Source organism: Apis dorsata, unplaced genomic scaffold (assembly GCF_000469605.1).
Source record: "Apis dorsata unplaced genomic scaffold, Apis dorsata 1.3 scaffold_683, whole genome shotgun sequence".
In the NCBI taxonomy this organism is placed as follows: Eukaryota; Metazoa; Arthropoda; class Insecta; order Hymenoptera; family Apidae; genus Apis; species Apis dorsata.
In genome coordinates this window covers 1,631,423-1,646,033 of record NW_006263864.1, presented here as the reverse complement: position 1 = coordinate 1,646,033, position 14,611 = coordinate 1,631,423, and the positions used below count along the sequence as shown (strand labels likewise).

General features: G+C 30.9%; 4 protein-coding genes across 7 annotated transcripts in view; 1 reads left to right on the top strand and 3 right to left on the bottom strand.

Moving 5' to 3' along the window:
- The window catches only part of LOC102674666 (coiled-coil domain-containing protein 42 like-2-like), a 2,427-nt gene extending 2,021 nt beyond the window's left edge, over nucleotides 1–406 (bottom strand). Inside the window, exons 1-2 of one of the 3 annotated variants that reach the window (XM_031513651.1) lie at nucleotides 177–406; nucleotides 59–101 (exon numbers count right to left, since the gene is read on the bottom strand). In XM_031513651.1, the coding sequence (XP_031369511.1) occupies nucleotides 59–67 (9 nt within the window). In that variant the 5' untranslated portion in view covers nucleotides 68–101; nucleotides 177–406. Of the gene's footprint in view, nucleotides 1–58 lie in introns of all 3 variants that reach the window. The other 2 variants (XR_004151415.1, XR_004151414.1) reach the window with 2 other exon arrangements.
- A 119-nt stretch (nucleotides 407–525) lies between these two features.
- On the bottom strand, nucleotides 526–2,773 carry LOC102675144 (protein sly1 homolog). Its single transcript, XM_006622345.1, has one exon. The coding sequence runs from the start codon at nucleotides 2,557–2,559 to the stop codon at nucleotides 670–672; it is 1,890 nt and encodes a 629-aa protein (XP_006622408.1). The 5' UTR covers nucleotides 2,560–2,773; the 3' UTR covers nucleotides 526–669.
- Nucleotides 2,774–3,006: 233 nt separating this feature from the next.
- LOC102675287 (jmjC domain-containing histone demethylation protein 1-like) lies at nucleotides 3,007–12,680 on the top strand. Its single transcript, XM_006622346.2, has 8 exons — nucleotides 3,007–3,289; nucleotides 3,402–3,681; nucleotides 3,784–4,471; nucleotides 4,545–4,869; nucleotides 4,956–5,253; nucleotides 5,331–5,626; nucleotides 5,700–8,608; nucleotides 11,970–12,680. Exons 1-7 carry the CDS (start codon nucleotides 3,239–3,241, stop codon nucleotides 6,711–6,713), a joined length of 2,952 nt encoding a protein of 983 aa, XP_006622409.1. The 5' UTR covers nucleotides 3,007–3,238; the 3' UTR covers nucleotides 6,714–8,608; nucleotides 11,970–12,680.
- The window catches only part of LOC102675421 (DNA ligase 1-like), a 7,517-nt gene continuing 725 nt past the window's right edge, over nucleotides 7,820–14,611 (bottom strand). Inside the window, exons 2-9 of one of the 2 annotated variants that reach the window (XM_006622347.2) lie at nucleotides 14,363–14,611; nucleotides 12,006–12,252; nucleotides 11,445–11,732; nucleotides 10,551–10,870; nucleotides 10,233–10,476; nucleotides 9,721–10,015; nucleotides 9,370–9,655; nucleotides 7,820–9,294 (exon numbers count right to left, since the gene is read on the bottom strand). In XM_006622347.2, the coding sequence (XP_006622410.1) occupies nucleotides 9,133–9,294; nucleotides 9,370–9,655; nucleotides 9,721–10,015; nucleotides 10,233–10,476; nucleotides 10,551–10,870; nucleotides 11,445–11,732; nucleotides 12,006–12,252; nucleotides 14,363–14,533 (2,013 nt within the window). In that variant the 5' untranslated portion in view covers nucleotides 14,534–14,611 and the 3' untranslated portion in view covers nucleotides 7,820–9,132. The remainder of the gene's footprint in view (nucleotides 9,295–9,369; nucleotides 9,656–9,720; nucleotides 10,016–10,232; nucleotides 10,477–10,550; nucleotides 10,871–11,444; nucleotides 11,733–12,005; nucleotides 12,253–14,362) is intronic. The other variant, XM_006622348.2, reaches the window with a different exon arrangement.

Sequence of the window (14,611 nt, the reverse complement as noted above, 5' to 3'; positions counted from 1 at the left end):
TTTTTTTTTTTTTTTTAAATTATAAAATAAAATCATAAAAGAAAAATACTTTCACAACCTTTTTCATAGAATTTTACATCAGTTTCCTAATTGTTATCGAACTGAAAATAAAAGAATACACAGAATATACTTGTAATGTATCAAAAAACAATTATATGAAATAATTTTTTCGTTACTTAATATCACGGTCTTCTTGCTTCGACAAGAAATATTCCTTAACAGCTTCTTGCGGTTCTGTTGCAATAACAGCACGTCGAACAAAATCTTTTATTTCTTCTTGTATGGTAGTCATTTTGATTCTTCAAAATAGATTTTAATAAAAATAAGTATTTTAATATTTAATGAATTTTTAATCTTTAAAAAGACGAAACGATAGTAGATGCATGTATAATGCATTGATCAAACAATTTGAAATACAAGTTTGTCTCTTTAATATAAAAAAATCCCTAGATTTTTATAATAATTTAATATTCGAATTTCAATCATATAATAAATTTAATGATAGGTTATATATAATTAGAAAAATTATATCTAAAATTAATTAACCGTATTTTATTTATTTTACATTTTTACAAGGAGCCAATAACAGTAATATAAAAAATTACTATATACTATAAGAAAGTAGAAGATTAATATTTTTTCCAATATTCATTGAATAATTTATAAATTTTACGAATGTACTTCTTGCCCCAAAAGAGAAAGTTGTTTAAGTAATTGTTTCGCATTTATAAATGTTGTTGAACCATATGTGATTCGTTTATTAATTCCAGTTCCACTTTTCTGTTTTACATAGTCCACTAAATTTTGGTATTCTATGTAATTTCCACCACCAACAATAAAAACAATTACATCTTGGAATGTTGGCCTGTTCTTTGGCATTTGTTCTGTATGTTTTAATTGTTTAGGATCTAAATAGCAGTAATCATCTGTTTGAGATGATTGCTTTGATTCCATTAATTCATCAACTATTTTTGTAACTGGTAAATTATGTTTTTTGACAACTAAATTTTTTACTCCTTCCATTACAAAAGATGATCCTTGATTCATTAGTTTTGAAAACATACTAACTGTTTTTGTTCCACCACCTTCATAGTTGTTCTGAATTTCTGCTATTCTAGTATAACTTCTTAATCTTTTTATATATATCAATGGATTTAAATCACATCCAGCAGTAGATAATGCTGATTCAAGTTTACTATAATCATTATCTGACATATTTGTACAAATATAATATATAATAGCAAGACGTAATTTATCTTCTGGAGTACCACAATCTGGATCACTTATTGTTTCTATTACACTCCTATCTAATGTTTGTTTGCTCATTATTTTTTCTTCTAATTCAAAAAATGTATCAAGTCTTCTGGATTTTATAAAATTTAAAATACCTGTTGCAATTGATGTATGCATATCTATCAATCGTTTCATTTCTAATAATTGTGGTAAATTATTAACAGCATTTGTTAAACGTGCTGTATTATTAGAAACCATAGATAATGCTACTTCACTATCATTGTCAATACCCATAGATGATTTGAGTTTTTTAACATCATCTTCAAAAGTACGATACTGTTCTAATTCTTCTTGAATAGCTTCAGCTACTCTAGGAAATGGACTACCTTTATGTTGACACCAAAATCTATCTTTATTATCTAATTCATAAGCTCTAGTCTTTGATCGTGTTCCTCCTGCAGGAGATCTTCCTACATTTTCTTCAACAACAAGTCTGTTTAGTGCCATTTCTAACACATCATGTGCTAATGCTTGATAAGTCCAAGTATGATGTAATGGTGTGGCCATATCTATGTTACGATCCAATATAATTAAAAGTGGTCTTTGAAAACTATAATGCCCAGTTGTTTCACTTTCAAATAAATTATTTCTTGTATCCCAAACATTTTCTCTTAGTTTTTTATCAATCATTTTGGCAACCATTTCTGCAGCATTTCCTCTTGGACATCTTATAACTGGAACAGTACCCAAAGTAACAAATACAGAAAAAAGACAATCAACTATAATTTCCATTACTGATTCCATTTCAGTATCTTTAACTTCACCCCGATTAATTGCATGATATGATATAACATCACTATTCTGATGTCTAAGAATAAATAGATCATCTTCTAATGATATAAAATTTAAATATTGATCAAATACTTTATGAATATTTGACACAACACCTCCGAGTAATGCTGCAGCTGCTAAATCTTCCATTTTTTGCCTAGTTATTGGTGATATAAAGTTTAAATGATAAATATCATATAATCCATTTTGTAAATCTTGACCAATTCTAACAAGATTTTCATCTGTTGGTGCACAAAAATAAATAGCTGGTACCTCAGGAATAGAATCTCTATCAGAATGTAATTGCATATGAAGTGTAATACCAAGTTCTCTGAGTTCTTTTACAGATATTAATGGTGAAATAATATCTTGTCCAAGTCTATCATAAATTAATACTTTCCACACTGGTATTGCTTCTTCCAATTTTTGTTCTGATTGATTCAAATTTAACATCAACTTTAAAGCATTTATTTGCCTATCACGAAGACTCGTCATGGTTAACTTGATTGTTGAAATCCTTACTTTTTAAAACTTTCCTCACTTTAATAAATATTTAAAATTTCATAAATATAAGAAAAAATTTTTTAAACAATAATGATTAATATTTTGAGACTACATAAGAAAATAAAAGATTTAAAATACTATGTTACATATAAATATGTCAACATTCGATATTTAATTCTAAATTGTCAAAAAATACCTATACACTATATATAATACTACTAGAACTTATAATATAGGACACATCAATAATTCTTTGAAATGACGCAAAATCTCTAGATAATTGTTAATAACTTGTTTGACAAATATTTAAAAATTATAAAGTTATAATAATTTAATTATAAACTTACAAAATATATCAATACATAATATATCATAAAAAAATTGTAATTATAAATTTTTTTAATTTATATGTAACACATTATTATATAAAATGATTTTAAGTTTCTCATGGCCTTTTATTGGTAGCATTGGCCGGCAACAAAATGGCGACCTCATTTTACTGGGAAAGTAAAATCAGAGAAAAGTTCGATGTTAATATCAGGCTATTGTGAGTGACATGTAAATAATAAACGAGATTTTGTTTATATAATACTGAAAAAACTAATTTAACCTTTAAAAGACAATATACATTGAATATTCGATGAGTTTTCGGTGATACGTTTCTGACAGCATGTCGACAATGGCCGATGACTCTACTTCTCTGCCAAAAAGGCGTCAATTGGTAAACAAACCAAACATAACTTTTTAATTTAATTTTTAAATTCAATAGTTTAATATGAAATTTATATATAATTTTGCCAAAAATTTTATATTTATCGTAAATTTTATTATAGCGGGAAAGAACTCGAAAATTATATACAGATGATTGGACTATAGGCGATGAAGAAATCGAGGGTCGTAGGACTTTTCAACTCGATGAAAAAATCGAGTGTGATAGGTATAATCTTAGCAATTTCACTGGATTATTTCGTGAAATGGCTGGTTCTGAACTAAATTTAGCATATTTGCAAAAACATGGTCTTAGCATACCATTACTCTTCAGAGATAAATCTGGATTGGGATTACGAGTTCCCAGTTCAAATTTTTCTGTCAATGATGTCAGGACTTGTGTTGGTATGTTTGATTTGTAATTGTCTATTATAATTATTATAACAACATATGTTTTCTTCAATATATGGGATATTAAAAAATATTCATTATCTATGATATTATTAGGTTCAAAAAGAATATTGGATGTAATGGATGTTAATACACAAAAAAATGAAGATATGACAATGAAAGAATGGCAAAAATATTATGAAGATTCTAATAAAGAACGATTGTTAAATGTAATTTCATTGGAATTTAGCCATACCAAATTAGAAAATTATGTACAATCACCTGAATTAGTACGACAAGTTGATTGGGTAGATGTTGTATGGCCAAGACATTTGAAAGAAGCACAAGTAGAATCTACAAATCTATTGGAAGATATGATGTATCCAAAAGTGCAAAAATATTGTCTCATGTCTGTAAAAGGTTGTTATACAGACTTTCATGTTGATTTTGGTGGAACTAGTGTTTGGTATCATATTTTAAGAGGTGGCAAAATATTTTGGCTTATCCCTCCTACTGAAAAGAATTTAAGCCTCTATCAAGAATGGGTATTGAGTGGTAAACAATCTGATGTATTCTTTGGAGATATGGTAGACAGATGTGGTAGAATAAGTTTAACAGCTGGTATGACTTTATTTATTCCAACTGGTTGGATTCATGCTGTGTACACTCCTCAAGATTCTTTAGTATTTGGTGGAAATTTTTTACACAGTTTTGGTATTGAAAAACAATTGAAAGTTGCACAAGTAGAAGAACATACAAAAGTTCCACAAAAATTCAGATATCCATTTTTCACAGAAATGTTATGGTATGAATAAACTTTTTAATAATTTTAAAGAAATTTTTTTTATATTATATATATAGAGATTTCTTTATTACAGGTATGTTTTGGAGAGGTATGTTCATGTTCTTCTAGGCAGAAGTCACTTGGATATTTCTGAATCACAACGTCAACATTCAGTGCCACAGCATCATCAACATATACATCTAACACCATTTGAGTTGCATGGTTTAAAAGCAATAGTTATGTATTTACATTCATTACCTTCTACTAAGAAGAATGTGCCTGAGCTAATTCGTGATCCTGTTGCCTTAATTCATGATGTTCGATGTCTAGTAGAACAACATAGACATGATAATCCAGAAGCAGCTGTGACTGGAAATCCTGTTTTACCTCCTCCACCTGCTTTAACAATTGCTGAAAGGGTATATAAAATATTAAATTTTATCATATTAATTATCTATTTTTTGTTTAATATTTATACATATTTTATTTTATTGTTATATAACAGGAACGAATGAGGATAACTAAAAAGAGTTTTACAAAAATACAAAGACATCACTCCCAAGAAAAGTCTGAAAGAGCTTTCCCACGACGAAGGCGTACTAGGTGTAAGAAATGTGAAGCATGTACAAGAACTGATTGTGGAGAATGCATATATTGTCAAGATATGGTAAAATTTGGTGGAAGTGGTCGTGCCAAACAAACATGTTTAATGAGACAGTGCTTGAGGCCTATGCTTCCAGTTACTGCAGCTTGTAAAGTCTGTCGATTAGATGGCTGGGGCCAACCACCTGCACCATTAATGGGTATTAGTTTATTTCAATGGATTTATTCATTATTTGTGAGTAACTAGAAATATGTCATTTTTCTATTTTTGATATAGGAAAACCAACACCTACAGCTCCATCGAGTTTAGTTGAGTGCTCAATTTGTTTCGACATTGTACATCCTGAATGTATAGGATTGGACCCCCAAACTATAACCGTTAGCGATGATTTACCGAATAGTTGGGAGTGTCCCCAATGTTGTGAAAGCGGTCGGAATCTAGATTGTAGGCCACGTCAACCTAAGGCTCGTGCTCGAAAACTTTCAGTATCTAGTGCAGCTTCTTCAGCACCTACAACAGATTCTGAAAGGGCAACTACACCAAGTAAACGTTCAAGACCCGATCCCAGCGATGTAAGTCCCCAAATGGAATCTGAAACGGTCTAAGAATACGAATCATTCATGGTTTATATACAAAAAATTCCAGGCATGGAATGACAGAGAACCGGCTGAGGGTGAACAGCGAACAGCTTTGCGTACACAATTAGCTGTACAATTAACTGGTTCAAGTAGTAAGTCATTGAAGAGGCCCCACGTGGTGGTTAGGCCTGTTTCACTTCCGCCTGTTCAAAGACCAGGGCCCGATTTTAATGGACAATCTTTAGCATATGACAAGACAGCATTACTTGCTATTTTTAGATTTTTAAATGCAAAGGACCTGGCGAATTGTGCCTTGGTTTGCCGTACATGGGCCAGATATAGTATAGATCCTAGTTTGTGGAGAAAATTGGATATGTCTCATTCTCATCTAACAGCTTTACATTTAACTGGTATAATACGCCGCCAACCGGAAAATCTGTCTCTTGACTGGACAAATGTTACTAAAAGACAATTAGCTTGGCTATTAAGTAGATTACCACAACTCAGAACATTATCTCTACAAGGTTGTACGTGGACTGGAGTCTGTGCTTTAAGAACTTGCACTTGTCCACCACTTGTTACCTTAGATTTAAGTCATGTATCTGGACTAAATGATTCAAGTTTAAGAGAAGTTCTCAGTCCACCTACAGATTCGAGGCCTGGTCTAATTGATAAAACTTCAAGACTAAAACATCTTAAAAATTTGTCTTTGGCTGGATGTGATATAACTGATATAGCTTTGAGATATATAGTTCAACACTTACCCTATCTTGAGACATTAGATCTTTCTTCTTGCGGTAGAGTTACTGATGCTGGTGTAGCTCAATTAGCAACTCCACCAGCACAGGCAGTAACAAACTTGGCATCACTGAATTTGGCAAACTGTAGATTACTTACAGAAACAACATTAGATCATTTGGCAAGATGTAAAGTGCTTAAACGTTTAGATCTCAGACATACAACTCAAGTTTCAACTCAATCTGTAATTAAGTTTGCTGCAAAAAGTATCCATAATTTGCATGTAACTGATGTTAAGTTAGTAGAAGAAAAAAAGTTTAAAGTAGAAGTTAAAGTTACGTGAAAAAATATTTTTTTGTTTCGTTTTGTTTTTGTATTTGTTACGAAGATTTTCGGCAAGTGCAATTCGGTTACCATATAAAATATGATAGACAATGCATATAATATCGGATTTCAATTAATAATTATATTATCATAAAGATCCATTAGCACTGTATCGCTTCTTCATAATATAAGAAAATGGACCTGACTAGTATAGGATTTCTATTTGATAACATTCAGTTTTACCAATATCACTGTGCGGTCTGGGCAGAAAAAACTGCTTGTATATGATTTGAAATGACCAAGAAATGTTTTACTTTTTGCTTTTTGTTATGGTAGACGCTGTCTTCCTTTATGCCTGGATAGCTCTGTGCATATTTCAGAAATATTTTAACGAATACAGGATATTAAATAAGTAATGCAGATTCTAAAATAAGAATATCTAAAACAAAGCTGCACTAGGTGAATCTAAGATATATCGAAGTATAGCAATGGTTAGCATCCCTAATATTAAAATTGTATAAAAACGAGATGTTAGGTTTCACTAACCTTGCAACCAAAAAAATCATTACTCGCTTAATATTCAGTATTCCATTAATTTGAAATGTAATACTTACATCGATATGGAAATTTTTACTGTTGCATTGCTAAAAAAGCAAATGTACAGTATTTATTTTGTAATTCTATATGGATGTAAAAATATAAATGCGGGTAAAAGAAATGAGTATTGACGTGTTTCGCGAAAGTCTCAGCAGATTATTATATCGACGATATTATTTGCCGATATATCAATACAAAAAAGAGTATATTTATTTGTATGTGTGTTTGGATAAATTTCCAACATAAAGATTATTAATTGACTTGAAAGTCGCAAAACTGAAACAGCCTATTGACCTTGTAAACTCATACCCTAATTATAAAATCAGAAACGCGCAATGAAATATATTCGATTATACTATTTCATAATATTAGATAGATAATTAACGTTATACTGAAAACATGTATATCATACAAATGTTTTAATTTTCGACCTAAAGTATGTTAAACGTAACGTCGAATGTTTTTATGTAAACGAATGTACATATGACTTTTTTTTTTATACAATTACTTTTCAGTTTTATTTTGTTATTGTACGTAATTTGATAATAATACCAAGCAATAAGAATTTATTATCTGCACCTTGAAACTAACGTTAGCTGTATAATTCAAATATCTCACATTATTTGTATTATCTCTGTGAAAATGTATCTTAGAGAACATGATCTGCTCGTACTAAAATTCAGCATATTTTTCCAACTGTCAGTGTAATCAGTTTCGTTACACTCGCTATTAAATTGTTTATGGCGAAAACATTTTTATAATTAATACAAGGTATTAAAAACACTTAAGATACAATTAATGTTCAAAAACTATGACGCTACTGTATAGAATATGTAATTCACAGAAAATGATAGTGATATTCTGATTTTCAAATATAATTTTAAATTTTAAAAATACCGCTATTATATTCGCTCATTTATTTTCGAAATATTTTCGAAATATTTCGGTTCCTTTTTTCATTGTATTATCAATAATATCGATACAGCAAAAAAAGAAAATTATTCAATAAACATGTAATTACAAAACAAAGATTTTATTATTTGTTAACAACGATAAAAATATACTCATAATATAATATACTATATGCAAATAAAATGTTTGCGACGCCAATGTAAGAAGCATTACTAGGGACTTTATGATACGTCATATGTGCGTTTCTTTTCAAACTACTTTAACGGGTAGTTGTAGTATTTTTAAAAACGTAATAAACATAATTACTTATGTTATTGTGTATTCTAAATAAGATATCGTCGTTGAAAAATAAAGCTTGTACATTCTGGAAAAATCTGTTCGTCGATTAATTTCAATTGCAAGCATGTGAGTGTTATGTTAATAGTTTAGTTTATATAATAACCTATTAGAAATTTTATCATTAAGTAATAATTGTCTTTATTAAAAAATATTTAACAACATATTTAGCAAAAAAGCAATATTGATAATCTTATACAAAATTTTTCACTTTTGCAAAAAATATTAGATAAATATATGAAGCTTGTGTAGAAAATTTATGTTTTGTCTTTTGTTTTAATCGATAAATATGTTTTGATGTTTCCGTTTTAGTTCGTTACTCATGTAAAATATTTACCATAGATACTAAAAGAAACAAATTAGCGTGTTTACTAGTCGATACTATAAAACAATAACTATGTATCTTGCAGTTGATTGAATAAAAATTCTGTTTAAGTGTAAGATTTTCTACAAAAAGCGTTTAGGTAAGTGTGCGTGTATTATAGTTTACGTCTGGTTTTTCAGACATAAAATTTTCTATATTTTCATATGTAATACTTATATGTGTATGTATACAATTATTCATAATAATTCTTAGATCTCTTTACATGAACTTAACCTAATTCTGCTAACACGGAGTCAAGATCTTCTTGAAGAGTAAGACTTTCTTCTCGTTGTTTTGCTAAATCATCTTTTAATCTATCAACTTGAGCTTTAAGTAGATAGTTACCCTTCCTTAATGCTGCTAAACGTCCTTCATGCCTTTTAGATTGTTTCTGTCAAAACATATATAAAATAAGGACAACTTCATTTATCTAATTTTTTATATATGATATGATGTGAATATTTACCTGTAAAGTATTTCTTTGACCTTCCAAAGATTGATCTTCATCTTCTGTTTCAGTTTCTTCATCTTCAGATTCTTCAGATTCTGATTCTTCAGAGTCTGTTTCTTCTTCTTCTTCTTCTTCATCATCTTTTTCATCATCTTCGCTTTCTGACATTAACTTTGCCATTTTGTCCACTTCTTTTTGAAGCTGTTTAAACTTCTTTTTTTCTTCTTTTAATAACTTTTGTTGCTGCTTAATTTGATCTTTTAATGCATGTCTTTCCTTTCTAGCATTAATTGCTTTATCTCTATTAATCAAAGTATTATTAATTTTCATTATATATAATATTATATTTTATAAATTATTACTTACTTGAAATTTCTTATCTTTGTTGTCAAAAGTTTAATTTCTCTTTGTAACCGTTTCTCTGATGCTTTTGGATCTTTATCATCTTCTTCTGAACTTTCTTCTTCTTCTTCTTGTTCTTCTTCTTCTTCTTCATCACTTTCACTTGGCTCTCTTTTATCTATATTTTTTTGAGAAGCAATTTTTGCTACATCTTTTGCACTTGGACATCCAGCCAGTGCCATTCCTGAAACATTGTACCAAGCTGCTTCGTCGCCATCATCTGCTAGTTCAATTATTGGCTCAGGCTCAAGCTCTTGCTCTAATTCGCAAAGCATTTAATAAAGAAGCAAAATTAGTATAAGCATAAGCAATTCAATACTATTAATGAAGGACTAAAAACACATTAAATCAGAAATCCTTCATTAAAGTTTTTGTTATTTGCATTGTTAGATTATTGATTAAAATTTTTCATATTTTTGCATATGTGACATATGCAAATAATTTTTGAATAGCTGCATATTTTAATCTGTTCATACCAGCTTTCATTCGTTTTTCTAAAGCAGCATACATCCTTTTCATTTCTTCCAATTCATTTTTGAGTTTATCTCTTTCTTCTGACACATTGATATATTCTCTCTCGAATTTCTCGGCATCCTTTCTAGCTTGTTGAGTTTCTTTTTTTAATGATTCTGTAATTTTCTCGTCATACTTCCTTTGTTCTTGCACACTTTTTTGGGATTTTTCATGCTCGAATTCAGCTTCGAGATTTAAAATTCTTGCCTGCAAAAATCATTTGAGAAAATCAATAATAATTGTTATTTTTATTAATCTTAACAATGTTTCGAGCAACATACTTGTAATCGTTTGTTTTCTCTTTCCAAAGCTTCCTTATTTCTAAGTTCAATAGCAAGCATTTGTTTAGTACTTTGTAAATCATCTCTTACTGCATCAATATCATCCATATCATCAGAGATAGAGTCATCCGTGGGTTCTTCAGCCTTTTGCATTTGTTCCTCTATTGTCAATTGTCTTCGGAATTTTCTCAGACCTTCTAGTATCGGTTTCGATCGATCATTAGTTTGCACTTTCTTTAATTTTACACCTTCCTGAATTTGTTTCAGCAATTGGTTATGCATGTTCGATTTTTCAGATTCGAACACAAAATGTGCCTTCCCTAATTAGAAATATTCAATCAATATAACTGATTATACATCACATTATAAATCATTTACAATATAATACAAGTCGGAGATACAATTTTCAAACAAATCTTCATGATTCGTTTTGATCATTTAATCTTCGAAGTCAAGTATTCAAAGTAACAAGTTCTAAAGTTCATTTACAGGAATACAGGAATAGGAAAATAAAAGAGGATGTCGATACCACTAAACACGAAAACAACAGTTAATTCAACGATAATAATATTATTTAACTACAAACAAGGGAGGTTCCCTCGTAGGAAACTAGGGGATCAGAACAATAATGATTATGTGTACTACAAACAGGTCATATCACAGTTCAGAAACAAAAGGTGATCGAATCAAAGCTCATTAACAATTTAATTAATTACACTCATTGGCCCCCCTCCCTTTGGATCGACATTCACAAGGGTAGAAAGGTTGAAGGGGACGTAACAAAACAAAAGGTTTTCTAATAACGACTAATCGACCAACACGATGAAATCGGTTCCTCCTAAGAGTATTGCCCAAGGGAAATCTGAGTAGGATCGAAGTTCGATCGACGATCACCTGCTGGATCAGCTGTAACCTTGTTCACCCTTTCGATCAAGGGCGCACTCCTATCGTTGCACTTCACATGCTTCAAGGTCTTTCCGCTTTCAACTTCTTTCATCATACTCGCCCAATCTGGACGTTTTCGTGGTCTCTGTTTCAGCATTTCGAGCTTTTCTTGTTGGCTCTTGTTTAGTGGCGGAAGATCCTTCAGGATTGTTCTACTCGGAGGTGGTGGTGGAGGTCTTGGAGGTGGTGGTGGCGGAATCGCTGCTCTCGATGAGCTTTTCGATAATGTCGGCGCTCCTATTTATAAGAAAACTTTATTTTTATCGTGGTCAAGTGGTATCATGAATTTTTGTGTTTCTTTTATGTTTTTATTAGAGGATAATTTACCATAGAGTAGAGGTAAGTAATTTGAAATATTTATCAAGTAATTATTATTCTGATAAGATTAAAAGTATCGATTAGATTCGAGTAAGAGAAATTTAATAATTTTATAATATTTATTACGTATTACATTCAACATTTTTATCTTTTTAGGATTTGTTTGGGAAGGTTTTATGGAGAGATTGTTACCTGTGGTGTTCTCACTCTTGGAGAGTGGTATTGTATCACCTCGAGATCGAGACCTCTCGATTCGAACCTGTCGTTCGAGCTGTGGCCTCGAATTTGGCTCTTGTCGTCCATTCTCGCGGAGCTTCGCCGGTATCGGTTGACTGTTCGTATTCTTTTCGCTTTTAGGCTGTGACGGGATTATTGTGATCTTGCTCTGTTTACGCGGCTGTGCATCTGTCGAGGATTTCGCTTCTGGTTTCGCTACACTCTGTAAATTGAATCACAAACAATCTTATTTTAACTTCTTTGTATTTTTCATACATCTATTTTATCAATGTTATTTTTTTTATTATTTTTTTCTATTTTTAAAACCATCTTTTATCGTTTTATATTTTCGTAATATTTTTTTGTCTGTTTTTTTTTTATATTTAAAAATGATAAAAATTATTTCGATCTATTTCAGGTGATATTTCTATGTTCATCGTATTAATATCATTTTCTTGCCAGTTGTTCGCTCATGTATATTCAACTATAATCACTTCATTGTTTACGAACACTTACATCTACAATTTTCATATCTTAGATCAGGCTATAACAATTGTAATCGTAAAACTTAATTACAATGCGTGTTAAAGAAATAGTATTTTTTTGAATAGTATTGTGAAAGATAGTTGTGCAAATTGAAAAGTGAATAACAGAAAAAAAGAACGTACACCCCCACTTAGTATCCTTCGATCCTAAAGAAAGAAAGTCTCGAGAATTCTCTTGGCAAGTATCAATGTTCATGCGATCATCTTTAAATAATCTAAATCGCATTTCCTTTGCGATCGTTTTAAAATTATAAACTTCGATTTGTATTTTTACGATATTCTGTTCCTTTTTCTCTTCTCTAAAAAAAAAATATCACTTATTCGTTAATTTATTGCTTTAGGAGAAAAGTTACTGTGTGGAAAATTTATAATACGGTTATCGATACATTCAGATTCTTTTAATTAGAATTTGCAAATCCAGCATAACTTATCATTTGCGCGAAAGCGTATGTATAAACTCGTTAAGAAACTGGCGGAAGACGCAACTGGCAAGACATTTGAAATAGAAACTCGTGTTCTTTAAATAATCGTGACCCAGAGGCTTATATGCGAGAACCTGAGAGGCTAACCTTCTGTCTGATCTCTCCCGTATCGAGAAAGTGATATTAATCTAATCTTTTGTTGCAACATATACAAATAATTCGATAGTTTTAATCAATATTTCTTCTTACGATCAAATTTCATAATTTACGGCCAATTCGTCAAATCATTATTTGTTCATTGTTAAAAAAAAATTAAACAATATCACCAGGGAGAGGCAAAAGCATGCTTCCCATATTAACTTAATTCGAGATTCGAAAAAAGTCTAACGTTGATCGCATGATTTGCAGGGGAATGAATAAAGTGATATTTTTGGAAATTTTCTGGATTTCGTATTTGTTGGAAAACTTTCAACTATAAATTCTACTTTAAATTATTGATTCGAAAATGGAATCACGGATCTCTCATAAATTGCATTCAAATCAATCGATGATCTAACTGAGCGCGACAGTTGTAAACAATATCGTGACGTGAATGTTCATGACGTTCCCACGTGTCTTCGAAACTTCGAAGTTTTCGCATTTTTGTCGAATCGAGGAATCCATTCGCGTTCACCATTTTCGCGTGGCTCGTTGCCAAAATATCGAAAGTATGCGTTTTCGTATCGTATTGTATGACGACAAAAAAAACGAAAATAAACAAAACAATGACAAGAATGAGTTGAATAAGTGACGTAGATGATTTATATAAATAGAATCAAAGGGTGAATGATAAACATTTTCGTAAATTAAAACGTTAAAACATCTTCTCGAATCGAAATTTCGTATTTTTAATAATAATAATCGCTCGATTAAATATAATTCGAACGCAACGCATTTGCAATCTTCCACTGTCGAAATGTTTATAACGCAAGAACTTGTTACATGACACCCACGCGAGTTATTAATAGTGAAGTCTCTGGTGACTTTGAAACCTAATATCTGAATGGAAAAAGACTGCACAAGCATCCTTCGATGTTTCTAGTAGAACAAGTACGCATCGGATCGGACAATGAGTTAGTATCTCTAAAGATTGAGAATAGGGATGAAAGTAAATTTATATCGAACAAAAGTAAACAAGTAGCGAAAATATAGAACATATTACATACAAAATAAATTCAAATTTTGTTGTTTCAGCAAGCAATTGTTATCGCATCATCCCTTCAAAATATCCCCAAATATGATTAAAAAATTTTCATCACTTTTGAGAATATATTGAACACGAGCATGATATCAAATAGGAGGAGAGAAAAAAAAAAAAGAAACTCACTTTGAGAGTAACTTGGGTAAATGGAGGCGGTTCTTCAACTTTTGGTTTCGAATCTCTTCTAGAATTGAGGGCCCAGGGTGCACTAGGCATAGGTAAAGGCGAGGGACCATCCTTGACCCAGGGTGGTCGGAAGGTGGTCCTTTGCGGTGGTTGACCACCGGCACCAGGCATTCTTCTTTACTCTTCTCACACAACTCTCTTCTCTTATTAATTTCGACTTTCGTATCGATATCCACCTGCCGTGGGTGA